This window comes from Barbus barbus (assembly GCF_936440315.1).
Source record: "Barbus barbus genome assembly, chromosome: 2".
Lineage (NCBI taxonomy): Eukaryota > Metazoa > Chordata > Actinopteri > Cypriniformes > Cyprinidae > Barbus > Barbus barbus.
In genome coordinates, this window is record NC_136730.1 from 6,384,706 (window position 1) to 6,407,063 (window position 22,358).

Genomic DNA, 22,358 nt, shown 5'->3' on the forward strand with positions numbered 1-22,358 from the left:
TATTATTCTTTTTTTCCCATGAGAAACAAATTCCGTCAAGTTTATAAACAGGTCGGCAGACAGACATTCAGAGAGAGAGAGAGAGAGAGAGAGAGAGAGAGAGAGAGAGCGAGAGAGAGAGAGAGAGAGAGAGGAGAGAGAGAGAGAGAGAGAGAGAGAGAGAGGAGAGAGAGAGAGAGAGAGAGAGAGAGAGAGAGAGAGAGAGAGAGAGAGAGAGAGAGAGAGGAGAGAGCGAGAGAGAGAGAGAGAGAGAGAGAGAGAGAGAGAGAGAGAGAGAGAGAGAGAAAAGGGCTTTCCAAGGACCTCACACATTTAGATTTTTTTTCTCCGGCTCTACTCTTGTTTTGGTCATGCATATTACATCCACATCTACACATCTCTTCACCTTCTGCCTCACACAAACACACACACAGATACACACACCTAAATCAGACACCTTTCAGTTTCTGGGGGAAAACATGAATTCTTTATAGTGTTTGTTAGATGAAAAGCTCTCTTGGGTGAGAGGAATCCTTACAGAATGAAATTCTTTTTAAAAGGAGAGAGGCAAAAGTGAGTGAGAGTGGAAAATAATTGTACTCCATTTAAAATGCTTTTATCAAAGAATAGGAGTGTGGAGGTGTTAGGAGAAAAGGCTGCCCTTTTCATTCCAGGTATTTCCAGATGGACGGATAAACTCACCTAAAGGCTTTCACACTGACAGCACATACAGCGACTATATTCTGATACTTACTTAATATGGCTGTTTTTATAAAAAAAATAATAATTCAAATCAATAACAATTTATTTACACAGGCATTATGTTAAAAAAAATGATCAAAAACATCATATTTTACAGCCATGGCGGCATAATATCTTTTAGGATACGTATATAGGCTATTAGCTTTACACGCTGTTGCATAAGTATTTGACCCCCATGTGTCGCAAGAGAAGGCCCATTTTTATTATTTGTGACCCTGGACCACAAAACCAGTCTTAAGTGTCAGTTTTTTCGAAATTGAGATTTCTACGTCATCTGAAAGCTGAATAAACAATGTTTGGTTTGTTATGGACAAACCTAAATAGGACAATATTCAGCTGAGATATAACTATTTGAAAATCTGGAATCTGAGGGTGCAAAAAAAAATCCAAATATGGAGAAAATCGCCTTTAAAGTTGTCCAGATGAAGTTCTTAGCAATGCATATTACTAATCAAAAATTAAGTTTTTATATATTTACGGTAAGAAATTCACTAAATATCTTCATGGAACATGATCTTTATTTAATATCCTAATGATTCTTGGTATAAAAAATTGATCATTTTGACCCATACAATGTATTTTTGTCTCCAGGGTTTTATGCTTCAGGGTCACATTTGGATAAAAACTCCTCATTTATTATTGCAGGAAAGTTACGCAAGACAAGGGAGCCATGTGAAAGCATGTCTGGAAAATAGTTGCAACTTATTTTGTCAGTCTCCACATCAATAATCCCAAATACAAGGCCAAATTAACAAAGTTATAGGTTGAAATTGATAAGATGGTAAATCTCAATAACCTGAACCAATTTACCAAGAATGATGCACAATTAAACCCAATATATTGAGATACGCACCTATAATATTAAAACTTTTTACAGTTTTCATTTTAAAAATGAGAAGTTCTCTAAAATGATCTTTTTATGCAGGCATTGTTTTATGTTAAAAATGACTAAAAATAGCATATTTTCCAGCTTTAGTAGCTTAAAGTTGTTTAGGTTAAGTATATATTAACTTTACATACAATTTGCCCCCCCCCCCCCCATGTGTTGGAAGAGATGGCTAATTTTTACTTTTCAGACAAATGCAATTATTGCAGGAGACAAAGGTAAGCATGAAAAAGCATCTCTGGAGAATGGCGAAAACTTATTTTACCTTTCTCCAAATCAATAATCTCAAATTCAGAGTCAAATTAATAAGGTTGTGGATCAAAATGGCAAGATGGACTTGATAACACTAAGCCAAAGCCTTGATCTCAGTCCAAATGAGATTCTCTGGTATTATATTAACATTGCAGTAGAAACCTGAACAACAAATTTACCAAGAATGACACACAATAAAACCCAGCAGGGTGCAATGCTGGTTTTATGAATATAAAACAATGTCACGTTAAAATAATTTTGAGTTTTAAAGCTTTAAAAATGTCAATGTCAGATTTGTAATTAAGCAAAACGAGAGAACCAATCAAAGGTCCAAATACTTGTGCAAATCAAGTATTCAAGAAAGTCAATTCTTTTAATGGAAGAATTCACACCTCAAAAGCACAAATGTCCAACACAAGAGCAAACACAGACTGAGTGCAAAGAAAAGACAGACTGAGTATGTGCAGAAAGAATGTCTTTTATTTCTTTCATAATTCACTTTTGAATGCATGGGTCCTTGGTTTTTTCATCGCACAGTTAACAGGGTTAACGCTTTATTCAGCTTTGTGACATTTACTGTAAACATATTCCAAGAGGCATCTGGCAGAAGGAGATAGGTGTTGAAGTCATACTTAGTTCAACATTGTGTTTCTTAAAAGTGCAGAAGGTCAGACTAAAAGACCCTCAAAACTCACTTTTCTTTCCATATAATGGACTCTGAATCCTTTATGCGAGAGATTCTCTTCTCACGGTTCTGCTGAAGTCTCCGGAGCACAGGGGCGCTTCCACTCTCCCCAGCCCAGGGCGAAGAGCTCGAGACGGACACGGCTGCAGGTGAAACTACGAGTGGGTGAAGAAACATCAACTCTGAGCTTTAGTTAAGTGGCTGCGTTATAATGCGGCTCGCACAAACACTCATAACCAATCAATAAAAGAAGAGGTTGCTTTTAAGCACCACTGTGAAAAAAACTATTTGGCCAATAAATCTGATTCTGATTTTAAAAAAGGTTTCATTTCCACAAGCCACTACAAAGCTACTAATCAAAAATCCTTTTTTATCCCAAAATGTATCTTTTTACAGTAAAACATATCAAATTGTAAGATAACTTCCACTGAGAAGCAAAATAGCATATTAAATCTTGTTTAAGTTTATTTTTAATACATTTTTCAGTTACTTTATGCCTAAACTTTGCTACATATGGGCCTAATATGCCTATTAATGAACACTTAAATTAGGTTTTTAGGTTAGTTAGTCAGTTAAAAAAATGTTTTTAAAAATGATGTATTTTGGGGCTTTTTATTAGATAGGACAGTAGACAGCAGACAGGAAAGCATTGGTTGGGGGGTGGGATCGGCAAAGGACCTCGAGACAGGAATCGAACTCAGGTCGTCACGAGCAAAGTTGTGATACATGTTGGTGCACTAACCACAAGGCTATTGGCACTAACTGTTAAAAAAAATTATAATTAAAAAAAATCTTAAATATTCTAATTTCCACAAAAATGTTTTTTTTAGCAGTTTAATCCTCTTTATTTATTTTTTTAAAAAGGTAATTGCAGCATTTAGAGAAATAACAATAAATACAGGACTATTAAAGGACTACATATATAGTAAATTTAATTCCTCTCAGTATTTTTTAAGCTTGTACACATTACATCTCAGGGGATAACATTTCTAAATGAAATAGAAATTTGGATTAAACATAAGTGAAAATAAAGGATAGGGTTAAAAGATACATTTTAAAATCCTGGTGATTTTATCATTGTTAGATTATAAAAATGATCTGCAAATAAATTTAGAATTCACTGTTTTATTTACTGTGTGCTTATTTTTCAATTTTTCAACTTTAGAGTTGACCGGTTTTGTATAAGCTGAAGCACATTTAAATGCATCAGCAGATTGAATGATGCTTTTCAGGCCTTTTGAAAGAGTAAAGAGAGAGATGGTACCTTTGGGTTTGGATGGAGAAGGAGGGGTCCCTTTTTCATCCCCCATGGCCCGCCTCCTTCTCTGGAGCACCATCTGAAGCTCCGCCTCCCCAACATTACGGCTGAAGCGTTTTTTAGAGTCCACCCTTCGAGGGCCAGGCCTCCTCTTGGAATCCTGAGGTGAACCAGCCAATAAAGTTAATTAGCCAATAAACATTAATACAATAAGCCATGAGAGATCATGCATTTTACAGTGGTTAAGAGGTCTTTTCCCTAAAACTACATTAATTATGGTAACATCACTAACACATGACTCTATATGCAAACAGTAGGCCTAATATGATAAAAACAGACAAATGTTTAATAAAAACAAATAACAGTGACAGTTAACACTAAGGACTGGAGTAATGAGGTTGAAAATTCTGATTTTCTTTACAGGAAAAAATTAAAATTTTAAATATATTCAAATAGAAAATATTTATTTCAAATTTAAATAATATTTCACAATTCTAACAGTATTTTCAGTCAAATAAACGCAGCCTTGACGAGCATAAGTGACTCCATATTTTTGAACCGATGGGCGTCAAAGTATTTTCACCCAGATTTTATTTCCTTATATGAAAATATATGTACTATGTATAGCCAGTTAAGTATATTTTAAAGTCAACCTTGCAGTCTGAGTGATAAAAGCAATCAGTAGTCCATATTTTGGGAGATCTTATTTTACCAGCATCCCCTGCAATTCCAGCACAGCTGATTTCCGGTTCTCAGACCTCTGCTCCTGTAAATATAAATTATGTCTGATTAATAATATTTTGTCATTTCTGAACACATCATTTGCAAGAAATGTATAAAGTAGTTAGGTATATCACTACACACACTTGAACTAGTCTCACAGTCAGAGAAAATAGGAAACCTCCACATACTTTAAAATGCAATAGTAATCATGGTTGCAGGAAGACCTGAAAGACCACAATAATGTCTAATTGTAAACAAAAAAAACATATGAAATAGTGTAGTGTCACTAACCTTCCATGCATGTTCATCCTCTGACACAGCCTGAAAAGAAACCAAATGCCAGATATTTCTTTCTGTTTAAACAGGCCTATATTTAAGGATACGTCTATAACATAGATTATCTTAAAAAGGTGTATTTTGTTATTTCATTAAAATCGATGTCCTACTGTGTGAATCGTCCGTGATGCGCAGATGCTCATAGGATTTTTTCCATCACATGTTCGATTATTTTCATACAGACAGTGTTTGCACCTCACTGTACAATTTATGTTCAGCAAAACATGTAATAATTCACCAGTGACAGACCCACCTGTGGCGTTCTGAGAATAGGTTTGAGAATAATGCCTTTTTTGATTCTTTCCATCATTTCATCCACAGCTCTGGCCTTCATATCCTCCGTAATTGCGGGTTCTGTGAGAAAATCAACAGAGTATTCATTGAGGATGGAAGAGCAGTGCTTGCTTTCGTTGATTTAACTTCAACTTTTAAATTATTGTATTGTTTCTTGCTGTCTGCCGTGTTGATTTTGCCTTTCACATAGTACAGGTCGGATGTAAGGTATGATTGTCTTACTCGCAGTTTGAGTGGTGGTGTTTTCTCCCTTCTTTCTGTTCCTCAAAGCCTTTAATGGGCTAAAAATACAATGGATTTAATTTGAATGAAAACTTTGCATGTAGTGTACTTTTATGGTTGGAATAGCTCAACATTGCAAGGTGTTGAGGACTCACTCAGTGACAGCTGAAGATGGAGGAGGAGGAGGAGGAGGAGGAGGAGGAAGTGCTAGTGGCACCAGTGATGGTGGATCAGCTGGATTTTCGTTTGCCTCATTCAGTTGGTTAGATTGGATGGAAGGTAGTTGCTCCATCTCTTTCAGTTTATCCTTGAGCAGCTTGACTAGTTGCAAAATAAACGATTAAAATTGCAATCAATATATCATGTTATAACAAAATAGTATTTTATAATACAAGTGGCAAAAATATAGTACTAATATTCCCTGGAGGGAAATTCAGTTGCTCAGTGATGCTCTTTAGAGACATAATGGAGGATGTTAAATGTAAGCATCAGCTTATATTACTCAAACTGTCTCTATTTCTCCTAAAACATTCATAAAAACCTAAGTAAATGTAGTATAGTGCTATTAAATTAATGTGACAAGCAACTTTGTTTATTTGGTCTTAGAAGAACATGATGAAAAATTTTGTATTCCATATGGAGACTTTGATTGCAGACCTTGTCAACATGAGTTTGAGATATTGTTGAGATGTATTTTGAAACAGATGGACAGATGATCTCAACAATGTCTTAAGCCCTAAACACACTGCACGATTTTTGGCTGTCCCAGACGAAAGACTGACATCGTGAAGCAATCGCAGCAATTTCTGATTGGCCACGATTGTTTCACGATGCCAATCTTATTTCTGGGGCTTTCCTGTAGCTCAAATAGTAGAGCATGGCGCTAGCAACGCCAAGATCATGGGTTTGATTCCCAGGGAAAGCAAGAGCTGATAAAATGTAAAAACTGTAACTTGAATGCAATGTAAGTCGCTTTGGATAAAAGCGTCTGCTAAATGCATAAATGTAAATGTGTTTAGGGCTTCAGACTTTTCTGCTGAGAAAAGTCTGAGAAGCAACTCATTGTCTTGGTGAAACAGCTGAGATCTCAGGGCTCTTAAAATATAAGGTCCTAACAGTTTTTCAGCATCATAATCCATATATATATATATATATATATATATTCTTTGAATAACACCTACTTTCCTCCAGAAGTGCAGTTACAGATTGTTGCGAGTCTGTCAGCTGAATCTCAGCCTCGCTCCTCTCTTTCTCACTGATCTCCAGCTTTGTTCTTACTGCGGCCATATCTGACAGAGAGTTGAGATCCTGAGCTGCTGTCTGAGACATCTGTATAGACAGATACAGTTAAAGGGTTAGTTCACCCAAAAATGAAAATTCTGTCATTAATTACTCACCCCCTAAGACTTTTGTTCATCTTCGGAACACAAAATAATATATTTTTGATCAAATCTGAGAGCTCTCTGATCCTCCATAGACAGCAAGGATACTACCATGATCAACACACAGAAATGTAGCAAGGACATCGGTAAAATAGTTCATGTGACATCAGGGGTCCAACCGTAATTTTACGAAGCTACGAGAATACTTTTTGTGCGCAAAGAAAACAATAATAATATAATTTATTCAGCAATCCTTCTCTACGCATTACCGTCTTCCACCATTTTGGAGAGTACCCCAGAACGTAATTAATGTAATGAGCGTTGTTTACATTCAGCATGCGCACACAATTATCCACATATGAACAAGAGATGAAGTAAAGAACAGGATAAATATGGATAAATGTGATAGATTCAAACATTTTCCAACCACATAAGCATCACAATCTGAATAACACCAGACTGACACATTCACCTGATTTTGGTAACAGAGTCGTATCTCTTCCAGAGCTTTGCTGATTTCATTCACTTGACTCAGCGCCTGTTGTAGTTGTTTCTCAGTCTCTGCATTCTGAATCTGTCTCTGAGTTTCCTGCTGTTTCACCAGCATCTGTAGGGAAAACCCAATCACTTGATCAATCAGCCTATCAATCATCCATCTGTCTATCTATCACCACACCAAACCAAACTTGAAGTTTATTTACTTTTCTGCTTAGCAATACTGAGATTGAATTATAGCAGAAAGTACATTGAACGATAAAACGACAAGAATACTAATAATACTACTCCAAAAAATAATAAAAGATATACATTTGCACACATATACATATACGTCTGTCCATACTTAAGCAAAATATACATCCATTCATTCATACAAGTGCAACTGCAAAAACGACCCTAAGCATCAACATTGCATGCATTGAACAGTCTTATACCAAAAGGAATGTAGAACTAGCATAACGTTTTGTCCTTGCTTTGAATAATTACTTTTTGACCAGTTTTTTCACGCCTGGTTGGTTGTTCTAAATTCCCTATGTATCTTTATAGGGAAGGACTTGAATTATGAATGTGTGCGGCTAGATGACATTAGTCTCCGCTATTCCGCTTTACTTTCACTGCTTCGTCATTTCTTTAGGTGTGATTGAATGTAAGTTTTTTAATCATTCCTCATTATAAGCCACCGATGTTTACTTCATTGTTGTGTTTAAATATTCATCTTGTGTAATCGAACCTTACTTTTAGGAGTCTTCCTCCGGTTCCGGCAGTATGCACTCGTCATTAGTGGGAATATACATGGCATGTTCCACCAAGTGAGTCTCCTACCCGAGGACAGACCCCTTCTGAGGTTCATTTGGAGGAACATGTGCTGCAAGGACCCACCTATGAATGGCAAGTCTTGCCTTTCGGCACGACCTGCAGCCCTTGCTGCACTACCTTTGCGCTGCAGATGCACGTTCGCTGCCAGCAGGTCGGGAATGAGGATGTGTTGCAGTCCATAGAGCAAAGCTTCTACGTGGACAACTGTCTACAGAGCCTTCCCTCTGTTGAGGAAGCCAAGCAACTAATCAACAAGATGAGGCCTCTCTTAGCCTCTGGGGGCTTCGAGATCAGGCAGTGGGCCATGAATGTCCCCTCTGTTGTCCAACACCTACCGACTAAGGCTCGTTCAGAGACTATCGAACTGTGCTTACCTTTTCCTTCCCAGAGCAGTTCAAGGCTTTAAAATCAGGGAACCAGGTGCCCTGCAGCCAGCCGTCTGAACACACTTGCACCTGAGTTCGACCTCGAGTTTAGTTTAATTCGTGCGGGAGGTAGGCTACGGCAATTGGATAGCTTCAGCGATCCCAACGACTGGAATTTACTTTTAGACATATTAGCTATGCTAATCTGGGAGCGGCTGTTCTAAATTCCCTATGTATCTTTATAGGGAAGGACTTTTATTATAAAGGTATGATGTTAGTTTCCGCTATTACGCTTTACTTTCACTTTCACCAGTCGCTTGCTCCATCATTTCTTCAGGTGTTATTGTGCATGATTGAATGTAAGTTTATTTAATCATTCCTGATTATAAGGAATGTTTATTTAAACACAGCAATGTTTACTTCATTGTTGTGTTTAAATATTTATCTTGTGTAATCGAACCTTACGTTGTTTCTAATGTTGTTATATTCAAGATATACGGTGATTCAATGTGTATGTTCGCTACTGTTAATCCTGTTAATCGTCATGTTGATTTATGTATAACAATCAGTTGCCGGTTGTTATTTACATGTATGTAATTTACATTTAGCAGATGCAAACTGATATTTACTTTACCCTGTTTATTTCAGAAAGACCACATTTAACACTTTGTGACCATAAGTTGTACAATATCCAATCCAATTGCAGCAATGTTGTGCCATCTGCTGTGAACAGTTAAATACTTCAGATAAAGAGTGGAACAGTGCCTTGTCGCACTTGTTACACGAGTCCCGTGGTGGAATAGCATCAATACCCTTACCGATCTATTAGTCCCGTAAAAAGTTCATGAAGGGGATGATCATTCTGGGCCATCTTTTGTATTAATTTAATGGTGTCTTGCTCTCTCATCAATACATCTAAATCAGGTAGATGTATTGATGTGTTGGTAAATCTCTCAATGAGTCGTTGTGCCCTCTTTTGAATGCTTTCAAAAGCTTCAAATGTCAAATATCTCTTCAAATGTCTAAAGTTTTCAAACTACAGAAGTTCTAAGACTCTTTTTTTTTACAAGCCAACATTCAAAGTTCATTTGAAAAACCTTTCCAACATTTTATTTTATTTGTTTGGCTCAGTGGGCATGTTAATTACTCATGCAGCGACTTATCAGAAAGACTTTCATTCAGCAGAACAAAACCTCAAAAGGATCAGTTCAGTTTGGGAAACCAAAAATCAAACCATCCATTATCTCCCAGAAATTTTAGATAACAAGAAACGTACTTGTTGAAAAGCAGAAACAGCGAGCAGGAAAGGGAAGTGCAAGTTTGTCATGTGTGTCCCTGCTTGGACTCTCACTTCTCACCTCCATTCACTGCCCTTTTGCTTGGCTCGCAAAAAGCACGGACCTAAACCACCAAACGCGACCCCTGCGGAGGTGCAATTACAGGGAAAAGCGCATGTGCTTGACGAGTAAACGGGCGCGTCTCTTTGTGTGATGACAGCCTGTATTTTCTCCCTTTCGAATTAGTCCATCATTAGGCTCTCTGTGACTGGAAAAAAGAACTGAACAAAAAAAAGATGAATGTATTTTCAAAACACAGGGAAAACAGACAAATGGAAGGGGTGGCAATAAAGAATGTCATTCAAGCTGTGTGGTGTGTGGCCGCACATTCAGAATGAGTTTGAGTGGTGCACGAACCGTTGGGGGTCCTTTTCACAGGTGAAGACCCCCTGTTGGGACCCCCATTATGTCTGTGTCTGTGAATGGGGAACAATATACACAAAGCCGACAAAAAGGAAGTGTCAAACAAGGACAGGGGTTTAAAGAGCTGCCGATTTTTCAAACTGCCATCTCGATGGGTGCTAATTACCGCAGGAAGAGATGAGGGATGCAAAGACAGATGCCACTTTTAAGCAGAGATGTTCATTTAGACTGAATGAATGCTAAACCTACTGGTATTAACAGAGCCAGCTGGACTGGCATGGTCAAAGAGTGTGTTATCTCAATCCAGTGTTTTCTCTTCTTTGTTTCATGTTTGTTTCATTAATGCAGGTTCACAGTTGTGAGTGTGAATGGACCGGATCCAGTCCAAATCTCCCATGACCCTTGTACAAACTTGAACAAATCGAAAGACATTTGCACGTCCTCCCATCTACTGTCTATTGATTCAGATATTGTCATGTTGTTGGGCAGGGCATGTATAGGGCTCTGAGCGAGAAGTGTGTTTTTGTGTCCAGATTATTTATCTGAGCTGTTGGGTAACTATCATAAGATTATATATCAGAATCTGTTATGTTTCTTGCATTTTTAACCATTTTTTACTTAATGTCTTACGCTTCTGTTTTAATTATTTATTAATCATTTTTTTATGTAAAGCAAACTTTGAATTACCATTGAGAATGAAATGTGCAATACAAATGAACTTGTCCTGAATCTAAACACTTGAATAAAGTCACTTGTTCATAGAGTTAAGGTGCAGCCACATTTACTGGTGCTCGGTGAAAATTTCGCTGCAAAATCCATTAATTTCAATAGGAATAGACCTTTTCACGTTTCTGGGTTTCTCAGCAGAGGAAGTCGTCATAGTTGGGTAAACTTTGAGAGCAGTGAATGGGTTGTGGCTAGAATGGATACAGCTAACACTGGAAGCTAACAATACATTTCTACCTATTAGATTGTGTTTTATTAATGTCTGCACTCTACCCCAACCCTAAACCTACCCCTTACAATAATTCAAAAATAGTAATTATTGTTGTACAGTGTGACAAAAATTATGCTATATTGATGTGCGCATGCCCAGTAGCGCCATAGGTATTCCATCTAGCCTTAGTGAATGGGAGTACTACAAAATATATATTTTTTTGCATTCCTATTTGCTCAAATAACAAAACAAAAAAACAAACAAACAAAAAAACTCCACTATAGTGTTTTCACGACTTTCAATTAAAGAAATTTACCTACACTTCATTAGAAACACCCTTGCTAACTATAGGCCACATACATAAAACAAATATATATATATATATTGTGTTCAAGTTGAGCGCACGGTTAAGTTTAAATAAAAAAATATATATCAAATAATTTATCACTATATACCTTAAAAACCGCTCCACTTCCTGTTGTTAATAGAGCGCGCGCTTTTGAATGGTCCAATGCAAAGTGTGGCGCGAGAGTCGTTGAAATTCGCCGAGCGTTTCTCTGCAAAAATCGAGCGTAGAGGTTTTCAAGGGCTTATGTTAATAAATCTAGATTTAAATTAAAAGAGAAAAGATAGCCATGTCGTTTTGGATACGTTTTATTCGTATGCAAAGCGATGTGAATATGACGGAGCGCTGAACACTCTCACGCGCTGTATGTTTCATTCATCCTCGAAGCCGGAGGACGCATTTGACAGGCATCCCGCTTTCGCTGAAGCTAAGCTGAATAACAAGCTGATGAAACGTGAAGACGATATGTGTTTTTCAAGTCTTCTCCAGGTAATAAATATGAATGATACAGTACAGAAGCTATAAAATATGTGACCCTGGACCATAAAACCAGGCTTAAGTGTAAATTTTTCGAAATTGCGATTTATAAATACATGAAAGCTGAATAAATAAGCTTTCCATTGATGTATGGTTTGTTAGGATCAGACAATATTTGGCCGAGATACAGCTTTTTAAAAATCTGGAATCTGAGGGTGCAAAAAAAAAAAAAAAAAAATCTAAATATTGAGAAAATCGCCTTTAAAGTTGTCCAAATAAAGTTCTTGGCAATGCATATTACTAATCAAAAATGAAGTTTTGATATATTTACAGTACAAAATATCTTCAAGGTACATGATCTTTACTTAATATGATTTTTGGCATAAAAAGATCATTTTGACCCATACAATGTATTTTTGGCTATTGCTACAAATATACCCCAGCGACTTAAGACTAGTTTTGTGCTCCAGGGTCACATATATTTTCTGCCTTATTCTGTGATAAAAATGGAAAAAAATGTTTATAGTGTACCTATATGCTGATTGTACAGTCATAACCATAAAATTGTCATTAGTAAAATATTTGATCAAAAATATTATAGAAACAAATTATTGGTTATTGTCCAGCAGTGTATTTTATTTATTAGCCAATTAAAAGTAAGATAATGTTTTTGTCAATTATACATACACAAATATAATAATAATAATAATTATTATTACTACATTTGACATTTCTGTCCCCCTCACTTCTGAAATGATTGCTACTCCATGTAACATAACTGAATATACAACTTTAGATATATGCCGTGTTATCTTTATTTGGGCATCAAATATTTTGTTGCTCCACATGAATTTTATTCCGCAGGAAAGGGGCCAAAATGGCTCTTTTGACGTTGAAGGTTGCAGACCCCTGACCTATAGGAATACGACACCTATCTAAGTATCCATATTTAAGGTCGTCAGTATTATCAGCAGTTTTCGCATTGCTCTATAGCACATTAAATGGCGAATTCAGCAGGCAAAACATCATCATCACTAGGAATCGGGAATTTAGCGAGCGGAATTTGTTTCCCCAATGGCCTCACCTCCGAGTTTGTTAACTTGTCTTGAACACATGAATTCACCGCATTGTTCATAAGCTGCCCGATTCGGAAGTGACTGAGTTAGCATTACTTCACGCATCGCTACATTATTGAAATGAACCCAATGAGTTATGTGACCGACTCAAGAACAAGTTCAGATGGGAACTTCATCCCCAAGAAGGATATCAAGAAATCAAGCATCCTCGCCACTGCTGCTATGTTCACTCTCTCGAACGTCTTCACAACCTAAGTTCCTTTTAATGCTCTCAGGTTATTGGCAATATGCGTGTTGCTAATGTTATATAACAAGGTACATTCTGACACTGGATTTGCACATCGTTTGATACTAAAGACGAAGCAGTCCCAGCGATAAAGATCCCCGTCTTGACTAGGAGCTTCTGTAAAAACTGCATCAAAGATCTGTGATTGTTGCCAATTGGCCCATAAGTGCTCGCGACTCTTCAGCTCCTCCCACGGCTCTCCTCCAGGAGCTCAGCTGTTTTCGGAGAGAATCGTAAGCTGTATTTTTCTTTTATAAACCTGATTAAACTGAAGAAGACTCTTCAGAGATGTGAATGATGCAATACTACATTATAGATTCTCAAGATTAACATGAGATTGGCCGAAACTGTGTGTTATGTCCTCTTTAACCTAGTCAATTTGCCTTTTGTTTTTTAGTAGGCTACTTACAGCACAGATTTAAGCAGCTGGAAATAATTACCATGGTGCAAACGGAATCATTTCTGCTGCGGCGCAGCTCAAAGAGAAATGGTAAACGGTCGTTGTACAGTGAAGTCGTCTACTCCGAAACCTTGGCTGCTGACATTCTGCTTTTCAGCCAATGACTTCGCAGGCAGCGTATGTTCATGAAGGTCATGAAACTGATATCAGACATGCTTTTGAGGCAGCTTAACGGTCAATGATATAGAACAAGCTTATTGATAACTAAGCAGTAATTTAATTTCTTAATACTGATTACTCACTAGAAATGACTTCAGACACCATCTTTATTTTGCTCAACCAGACAGGATTGTGGGTATCAAGGCAGCAAAGGATACATCCATTCTGCTTTTAATTATCGGCCGAATGATGGTATCTCAGGACGCAGGAAGTAAGGCTAACATTGGATTAGACATGTCTTGATGCCTTCTTTCCTCGAAATGTGTCTTTCAAAGGCAGCATTTTCCAGTTTCGTATGCAGCCTTCATTTCAGCTTTGATTCTGCTCCGGTATCAAGACATGCTTGTTCTGTCTTGTTGTTTTGGGAACATGCTTGTTCTGAAGCTCTTGGTTGTATTGGGAATAGGGCTGGGCAGTATATCGAGTTTGTACGATATATCGATATATTCTTTATAAGCGATATGATATATATAAGGCAATACCGTTTATATCGATATACCATAGTTTGAAACAAGCACATCTGGGTGGTGGTGGCGCAGTGGATAAGACACATGCCTTTGGTGTGAGAGACCCGGGTTCGAATCCACTGTGAGACACCAGTGTGTCCCTGAGCAAGACACTTAACCCCTAGTTGCAAGCGCCACCGTGTGCATGCGCGCCAGACAGAGTGCAATGAAATATGAGCGCAATAACTCTGACTAAAATATACATTTTGTTGAAATATTTGTAGTTAATAAACAAAAAATGTGACATATATACCGTATACCACAAATCAGCAAAAAAATACAGAGATATGAATTTTTGCTCATATCGCCCAGCCCTAATTGGGAACATGCTTGTTCTTAGTCAAAGCTGTATTGTATGGAACACGCTTGTCCCAGAGCTATCTGGTTGTATTGGGAACATATGCTTGTTCGTAAGCTGCCTGGTCGTTATTGGGAATATGCTTGTTCCGGACCAATCCGGTCATTATTTGGAACATGCTTGTTCTAAAAGCTGTAGTTGAATTGGAAACATGTTTTTCTTAGCCTATCAGGTGTTATGGAGAACATCGCTTAAGCTTTTAAGGTATTGGCAACATTCATTAGGCCATCTGTTGAAGGCAACATGCTTGTTGCTACAGGTTATGTGGGTTTTGCTAAATATTTGTTTTGGTATTGGTTAAGGGCAACATTCTCATTGCTAAAGGCTTTGAGATTTTGCTATCAGTTTGTGTTGGAGGATATCAACATATGGTTTTGTTTTGGGGGTTATCGCTGCTCTCTCTGCTCTCATCCATGCTAGGCTGCATCGATGCGCAGGTAGTTCTTGCCCAGAACAGAACCATTCCGCCAATCCAAACTATATGCTAATTTTCAATCATCTTTGACGATAGTGGTCCTGACAGAACTCGAGCGTAGCGTTAGTTCTGGCAGGTCATGCTAGTCAAGCTCGCATCAGCTGACTCTCAGCTGATCCCCATCTACCTATAGGAATACGACACCTATCTAAGCATCCATATATAAGGTCATCAGTATTATCAGCAGTTTTCGCATTGCACAATAGCAAATACCTCCTCCATCCCCAACTGCTCCCCTGTCAGTCAGGATCCAGCCTTCTGATTCTCTTTTGAATCAGACAAATTAAAAAATGTGTACATAAAATTACTGAACTTTTTAGCAAATCTGTAATACATTTGTTGGTTCTGTTCTGTTTACCCTGGGGTGTTATCATTCCTCTCCATGCTAGGCTACATGGATGCGCAGGGAGTTCTTGCCCAGAACAGAACCATTCCGCCAATGCAAACTATATGCTAATTGTCAATCATCTTTAACGATAGTGGTCCTGACAGAACTACGACTCCGGGATTTCCGCAACATTTTCTAAATAACGGACATAATTGTAAAGCTGTTATAGAGAGCGGTTATCACCGAGAATTTGCCTATTAAAACGTTATCGTCATAAAACTTAATGTACATGAGGAAAGGCGATAGTTATGAGTCCACACTCAACTGAGCCCAAAGTTAATTAACAAACTACTCAAATCAAGCGAAGTAAGTCAGATTTACTGACTAAAGTGCTGTTTTTCTGCCTGTCACTGCATGTGGAACTGACAGACATCCGTCAATGGGTGAGTAATTCGCTCCAGTATTATTTGGTGCTTTATATAGTTAAATATAGTGATATTTCCAATGTTATCTGTTGGGTTTAGCGCGTCTTCACAGCGATAAACAGATGCTCTGCGTCGCGAATGAATACGAGATGTGTAAAAGAGATAAACACTTCATTTGCAGACTAGAGTAGAAAGGCTTCAAGACATGTGGCAGTCCAATGTTTGCTTAATGTTCTGTCTATTAAACGGATCCCTGCCACTTTTGATATTAGTAAATAATATAGTAGTAAATTGATTCATAAACGTCTGTATTTAATTGATTCCATTTATAGTGAGAAAATAAGCATTGTAGTCATTAAATATTTGCTTAGTTATGAATAAAGCACACTTTAGTTTGTTTTTGATTATCAATAGCAGAGTTTATAGTGTCTGCATGTCTGAAATCAGTTTTCTTCATACAAAAAAATGCATAATTAAGTAACTACACTTCTTCACATACAAAACAAATGTTAAATTTGCAGATGAAGCGGTGTGTGTGAAAGCACCTATTCAAAAGCGTACCTGGTGTGCAAACACTTCGGCATGCTGCCTGAGTCCTTGCTCCATTTCAAGCTTCTGAGACATCTCTGTAAACTCTTCTGTAACCAGCTGGGACACTGGAGCACGGACACAGAGAAACTACCATTAATCTTTTGATCTGTGGGTGCTCAATAATGGTAGAATATATTCGGCTGACTCACCTCTCTTCATGTTATTCACAGTCCTGCTCTGCTTACTGAGCTTCCTCAGTAGAGCCTCTTTCTCTCCGACCTCCAACACCAACTTAAGAATGGAATAAGAGTTTGAAGTTTAACAAAAGTCAATGTTTAAGGATTTTAACCTACATATAATGAAAGTAGGGCACTGACGAGTCCCATAAAGATCCCCATATTGAAGAAACACTATTAACATAGTTTCCATTACCATTTTGGGGCAAAGTATTAATTCAGAAATTATGACCACAACTGTATGCTTGTCTCATATGCAGGCACTAGGCCATTATACCTTGTCCTTCAAATCTTCCTTCTCTTTCTTAAGAAGCTCCACCTGTGCAGTGAGTTGAATTTTTTCTCCAAGTAACCGGTCTACAGATGACTGTAGTTCTGTACAAACAGATTGCAAAAAAAAAAAAAAGTAAAAAATTTTCTATTCTTGGACAGGTTTATGGGAATGCATATTTTTGACTGCTTTCAAGACTTGTGTTATTTAGCTATTAGGCAACCTCTAATTTGATTCTGACTCATGAGAAGCAGATCTTCACTGCTCTCTTCCTCAGGGATCGTTTCCGAGCTGGGATCAGCCTCGGGGTCCAGGTTCAGGATGGAAAAGTTTTCTGGCATTTCTGGAATCAGGGGAAGTATAGCTTGGCTTTGCCTCTTTAATGTCTTGAAATCTTTATTCACCTGTGGGTTCAAAGGTCTCAAAAATTGAGAAAGGGTGGCATGATGACCATTACCAGTATCAGCCTCAATATCACTTGCCCTTTTATTTATTAATCCAATACGAACAATATACGATATCATTTTTAAAGGTGAACCGTGTATTGCACCATTGGCCAGGCCCATAATCTGTCCTTGAGTTTAACTCAGTTTCACTCTTAAATCAAGAATCCAGCAACCATTTTTGGTTCCCCAAAGAACCTTTCAGTAAGCAGTTCTTAAAAGAAGCATTTTTTTCTTGCAAAGAACATTTTTAAAAATCTAAAGAAAATTTTCCATTAAAAAAAGAACCTGAAGTGGAATGGTTCCATGGATGTTAAAGGAATAGATAAACTAACAATTTGGTAAAAATGTGCACACCCTCAAGTCATCCAAGCTGAGTTTGTTTCTTTATGGAAACAGATTTGGAGAAATGTAACATTATGTCACTTGCTCACCAGTGGATCCACTGCAGTGAATGGGTGTCATAAAAGCTGATAAAAACATCACAATAATCCATACCACTCAGTCCATCAATTAACATCTTGTGAAGCAAAAGGCTGTGTGCTTGTAAGAAAGAAATCTATCATCAACACATTTTTAACTTTAAAACTGCTGCTTCCGGGTAAAATACTTGATCAATAATTTTTCTTTCTCCAGTGAAATCGTCACCTTGTCCGAATCAGGAGAGAAATATGCACAGATCCAGCACCTTTTATAAGCCAAAGCAGCTCTAAACAAACATGTGCATGGATTTTAATGTAAGAGGACACCGAGGGGATGGACTTTTCACTGCGGAAGTGTCATTTTTGATTATGGACTTATGGGCAGAAGTAACCGTTTAAAGTTAAAATTAGTGGTCGACCGATATGGGTTTTTTGACAGCCGAGGCCGATATCTTGGAAAGCAGGGTGGCCGATATAAAGCGATATAATTTAATTAATTTTAAGCAATATTTAAGAAATTTGAAATCATTTGAAAATGGATTAAAAAATAAATGTGTAAAATAAACATACTTATACTTTAAAAGACAAAATATTTTTCACAAATAAATAAATATTTAATAAAAATATAATTAAAAAGGAAACTGTAACCAACAGGGCACTCAGTATTTTGGGAAGATTGTGTGTGCATTGGGAATCATATTTTTTTCAAATAAAGCCAAGGTAACACTCATTTTACATACAGCACACAGTGAAAATGACATTGGGCAAATGCATAAAGTGCAGCATCATTTGAAATCACGAGTTTAAAGTTTGTCGATCGCGTGTCTCCAGTGAAGCTGAACTCTCCTCCTGTCCGCATTCAATTCACACAGACCAACCGTCACACAGAGAACACGCGATCATGCAGGATACAAACTTCACCAGATCTCAACTAGATTCCTCTAAGGAACCTCTACAAGGTTTGTGAAATGAAATGTTCATTAGCCAATCAAAGATTTGTTTAAATGATATAAATGTGTATTTGCTGAATGCTGATGACAAACAAGAAAGTATTATAATGTTTGCCTTTCTATTACTAATGATATTAAAGCATTCTTTATAATACTTTTTGTATACATTTTAATTCCTTTGTTTAACAGTTCTATCTGATTATTAGATAGACTTCTATCTGTATTAGAACTGAATGACGACAGTGCAAATGAGGGAGAATGTGAGCAGTGTGTGCTCAGACGCTGCCGTCAAAATAAAATTCCTGCATCGAACGCATCGGCCAAACAGAAAAACTTATCAGCCGATGTCGATATTTGAAAAATGGCAAATATCAGCCGATATATCGGTTGACCACTAGTTAAAATGCCTTAATGGTGGATTTGTTTCTCACAAACATGTAGTTATTTTACTTCACAAGATGTTAATTGATGGGCTGGAGTGGTGTGGATTACTTGTGGACCATTGTGATGTAGAAATATCAGCTGTTTGGACTCTCATTCTGACGGCACCCATTCACTACAGAGGATCCATTAGTGAGCGAATGATGTAATGCTACATTTCTTCAAATCTGTATCGATGAAGAAACAAACATTTTTGGGTGAAAGGTTCTTCATGGAACAATATATGCCAATAAAAGCCTTCATTTTTAAGAGTGTTTGATTAAAGACTCAGTTTGGAGAACGTCATAGCTTGCAATCGATATGGGGATGTGAAATAATCAACAGAGCAAATACAAGCCGTTAGACTTGTGAGAAAAGGGAAGTGCAAATACCTTCAGTGCAAAGGCCTCTGCGGTCTCCCTGCACGATCGCTCAATCTGAAACTGCATCTCTAACACATCCAGCTCCTTAATCAGTTGAGCAGAGGCTGAAAGTAGTTACATAAAGTGTCACTGAAAATGTGCAAACGTGATTTAAGTAGTTTATGTTGCACAGTTATGCCAAAGTTTAGCCAGTGATAGTTAAGTTCTCAGTAAGCCTTTCATAGTGAGACTCCTCCAGTAAATGAGTTGAAATATGAGCATATTGCAATACCAAAAGACTCCCACTGATATCTCACCCTCTTCCATCCTTGACAGCTTTTCATTCGCCTCATCTCGCTCTTTCTCCAGAATCTCGCACTGTATAGCAGATTATTCAATGATAAATAGTCATTTTAAAACTTCTTTGCACAAAAAATCCATAACTGAAGCACTTTAGAAAGTTTTTTGTAGTTGTTGTTGCTGCCAAAAATCATTGCACTCTAGCATAACAGGACAGATTTTGAATCATTATCTGCAACTTTATATTGATTTTGAGGATCTCATAATTGCACATTTATTTATAATATCGCATCTTGTAGTTGTGACAAGAGGGGGCCTCCAAAGAGGTTGATTTGATTCACTTCCACATAGTTCTTACTATTTCTATAATATGCAGTAAGAAAAATGTTGTACAAAGCAGATTTTTTGCATTAGCAGATGACCAAAATGTGTGGCATACAGTAGAGCTCACTGTGTCATATCATAAATATCATAAACACTTATCAATACATGCTGCATGCTGTTTTACATACTGTCTTTTAATTATGTGCATTAAGAAGTGCTCTCAGATTTAAGCAGAAATTACCTCAATGTCTCTTTCATCTTCTGAAGACAGGGTGTTCTCCTCCTCAGAATCTAAGAGGCAACAACTGAAGTTTTTAAGTTGTTCATCTGTTTCATACACTGTATTTACAGCATTAGTAAAAGGCTAATGTTTTTGTATGACCATTGCTTCAGGTAATTAATTTCCTACATTACTGTGCTAGTATCACTGGACTGACCTTTTATCTAACATATTTTATTACCCAGTTTATCCAGTAGATTAAAAAACAATTTTGAGAGTTTAGAATGTTTTGGCAATTTTTAAAGCGAGAAAAAAAAGTGAATGTATCCAACCTGAAATTCTTTCGTCTGCTTCAAGATTCCACATAATTTCTGAAGCTTCTGGTTAATGTCTGCTCTTCTAGATCCCTCTATTTCTGCGTCTGTCACTCTCTGTTTGACAGTGTACTCGGGAGGAAGAACTGAAACTAACTTTAGTGTACAGCTTTGCTTTTAATTCTTCCCATTTTGTTACGTAAATTGATACAAAAGTCCATTCTGCTTTGCCCTTTATGGTTAACTGAGTCAACAATGACTGTTAAGAAAGGATGTGATAAAATAGCAATCATCATTTGTCGGTAGATGGGCAGCCTTGGTTTAGTGACAGTGTTATCTGAACAAATGATTAAAAGCTATTTTTAAGCAAAATACATTTATGCATTTAGATGATTATTTGACTTTTGTACTTGCAGTTTCCTGAAATGATTGAATTTTTAATTTAGAATTTGCAAAATTACCGATTAAAGAATTCAGTTGCAGTGCAAAGAGTGGCAATAATTCATGTCGGTACCAATGCTATGCTTTAACTCACTTAATTTTCTGGTAGCTTGGAACGTGTTGATGGTTTCATGGTGGAGCTGTTTCACATCAGTACCCAAATATATAAAATATATAATATTTTAATTGCTTATTGGGTCATTTACAATACAGCAGTTCCTGTGTTCTTCATATACTTTGTTTCATTGCTAAATCTATATACTTTTGATCATCTGTTCCATTGGAAAACTGTCTCTGGTCAAACTTTGTGACCTTGAAAAGTGTATAAATGCAAAAATATATAAAGAGCAGCGAGAAAAGTTGATGCAGTCTGGCAGGTATCATTTAAAATGAACTTATTCAGTTTGTTTGGTCTTAGAGTTATACAAAGTCAATTTTAAGGCTGCCTACACATTCAATATGCTTTGTGAATATTGACAGTACATAAAGACAGATCTAATTTAGTTTTGATCTCTGGACGCTGTTTCTTCATACACATTTTTTTTTTGAACCGGTGTTCTCTTATGTCTCAGTGAACAAAACCAGCTTTATTATCTGATTATTCCAGAGCTAGTCTATAGCATTCAGCAGGCCATTGAAATATATGGACTATAGTGGATGCTTGACATTCAAAAAATGTAAAGCATTTTTGTTCCGTTTTGAACTTAACTTAATTTAACTTTGTGATAAAAAAAAAAAAATCAAGCGGCTTGTGCATATTGGACATCCACTATTCTGATCGAGGAAAAAAATAATAACTTAAACTCTTAAACTTAACTTAAAAATGTTAAAATATTTCATATTTTTTTAGTCAATTGCATGGTGTCCTTTTGTCACGTTTCTGTTGTGTTTTGCTTTGCTCTCCTTGACCTAGTTTTCCTGTGTTCCCTTATTAGTTAATTAGCTCCTCACCTGTTTCCCCATGATTACGTTTAGTATTTTAAGCCTGTGTTCTCCCCTGGTCCTTTGTCTGCTATTTGTTTTGATCGATGTGTTTTGCTACCCCTCGCTCCTGGATTACTTCTGTTTCTTGTTTGAATTTTCATTAAAAGACTCTGTTTTTGATTATTCTACTTCGTCGTGCGCTTTACTAG

At 37.1% G+C, this 22,358-nt stretch overlaps 1 protein-coding gene across 1 annotated transcript; it reads right to left on the reverse strand.

The window, feature by feature from the left end:
* Window positions 1-2,340: 2,340 nt before the first annotated feature.
* Window positions 2,341-20,937, reverse strand: LOC306888251 (shootin-1-like). The gene is made up of 17 exons (XM_079446450.1): window positions 20,803-20,937; window positions 20,492-20,541; window positions 19,944-20,004; window positions 19,657-19,751; window positions 17,253-17,433; window positions 17,036-17,133; window positions 16,732-16,813; window positions 16,553-16,647; window positions 7,252-7,386; window positions 6,579-6,726; window positions 5,553-5,718; window positions 5,398-5,456; window positions 5,135-5,235; window positions 4,837-4,866; window positions 4,535-4,588; window positions 3,829-3,982; window positions 2,341-2,719 (listed from the first exon to the last, which is right to left on the reverse strand). Exons 1-17 carry the CDS (start codon window positions 20,834-20,836, stop codon window positions 2,571-2,573), a joined length of 1,692 nt encoding a protein of 563 aa, XP_079302576.1. The 5' UTR covers window positions 20,837-20,937; the 3' UTR covers window positions 2,341-2,570.
* Between the last annotated feature and the right edge of the window lie 1,421 nt (window positions 20,938-22,358).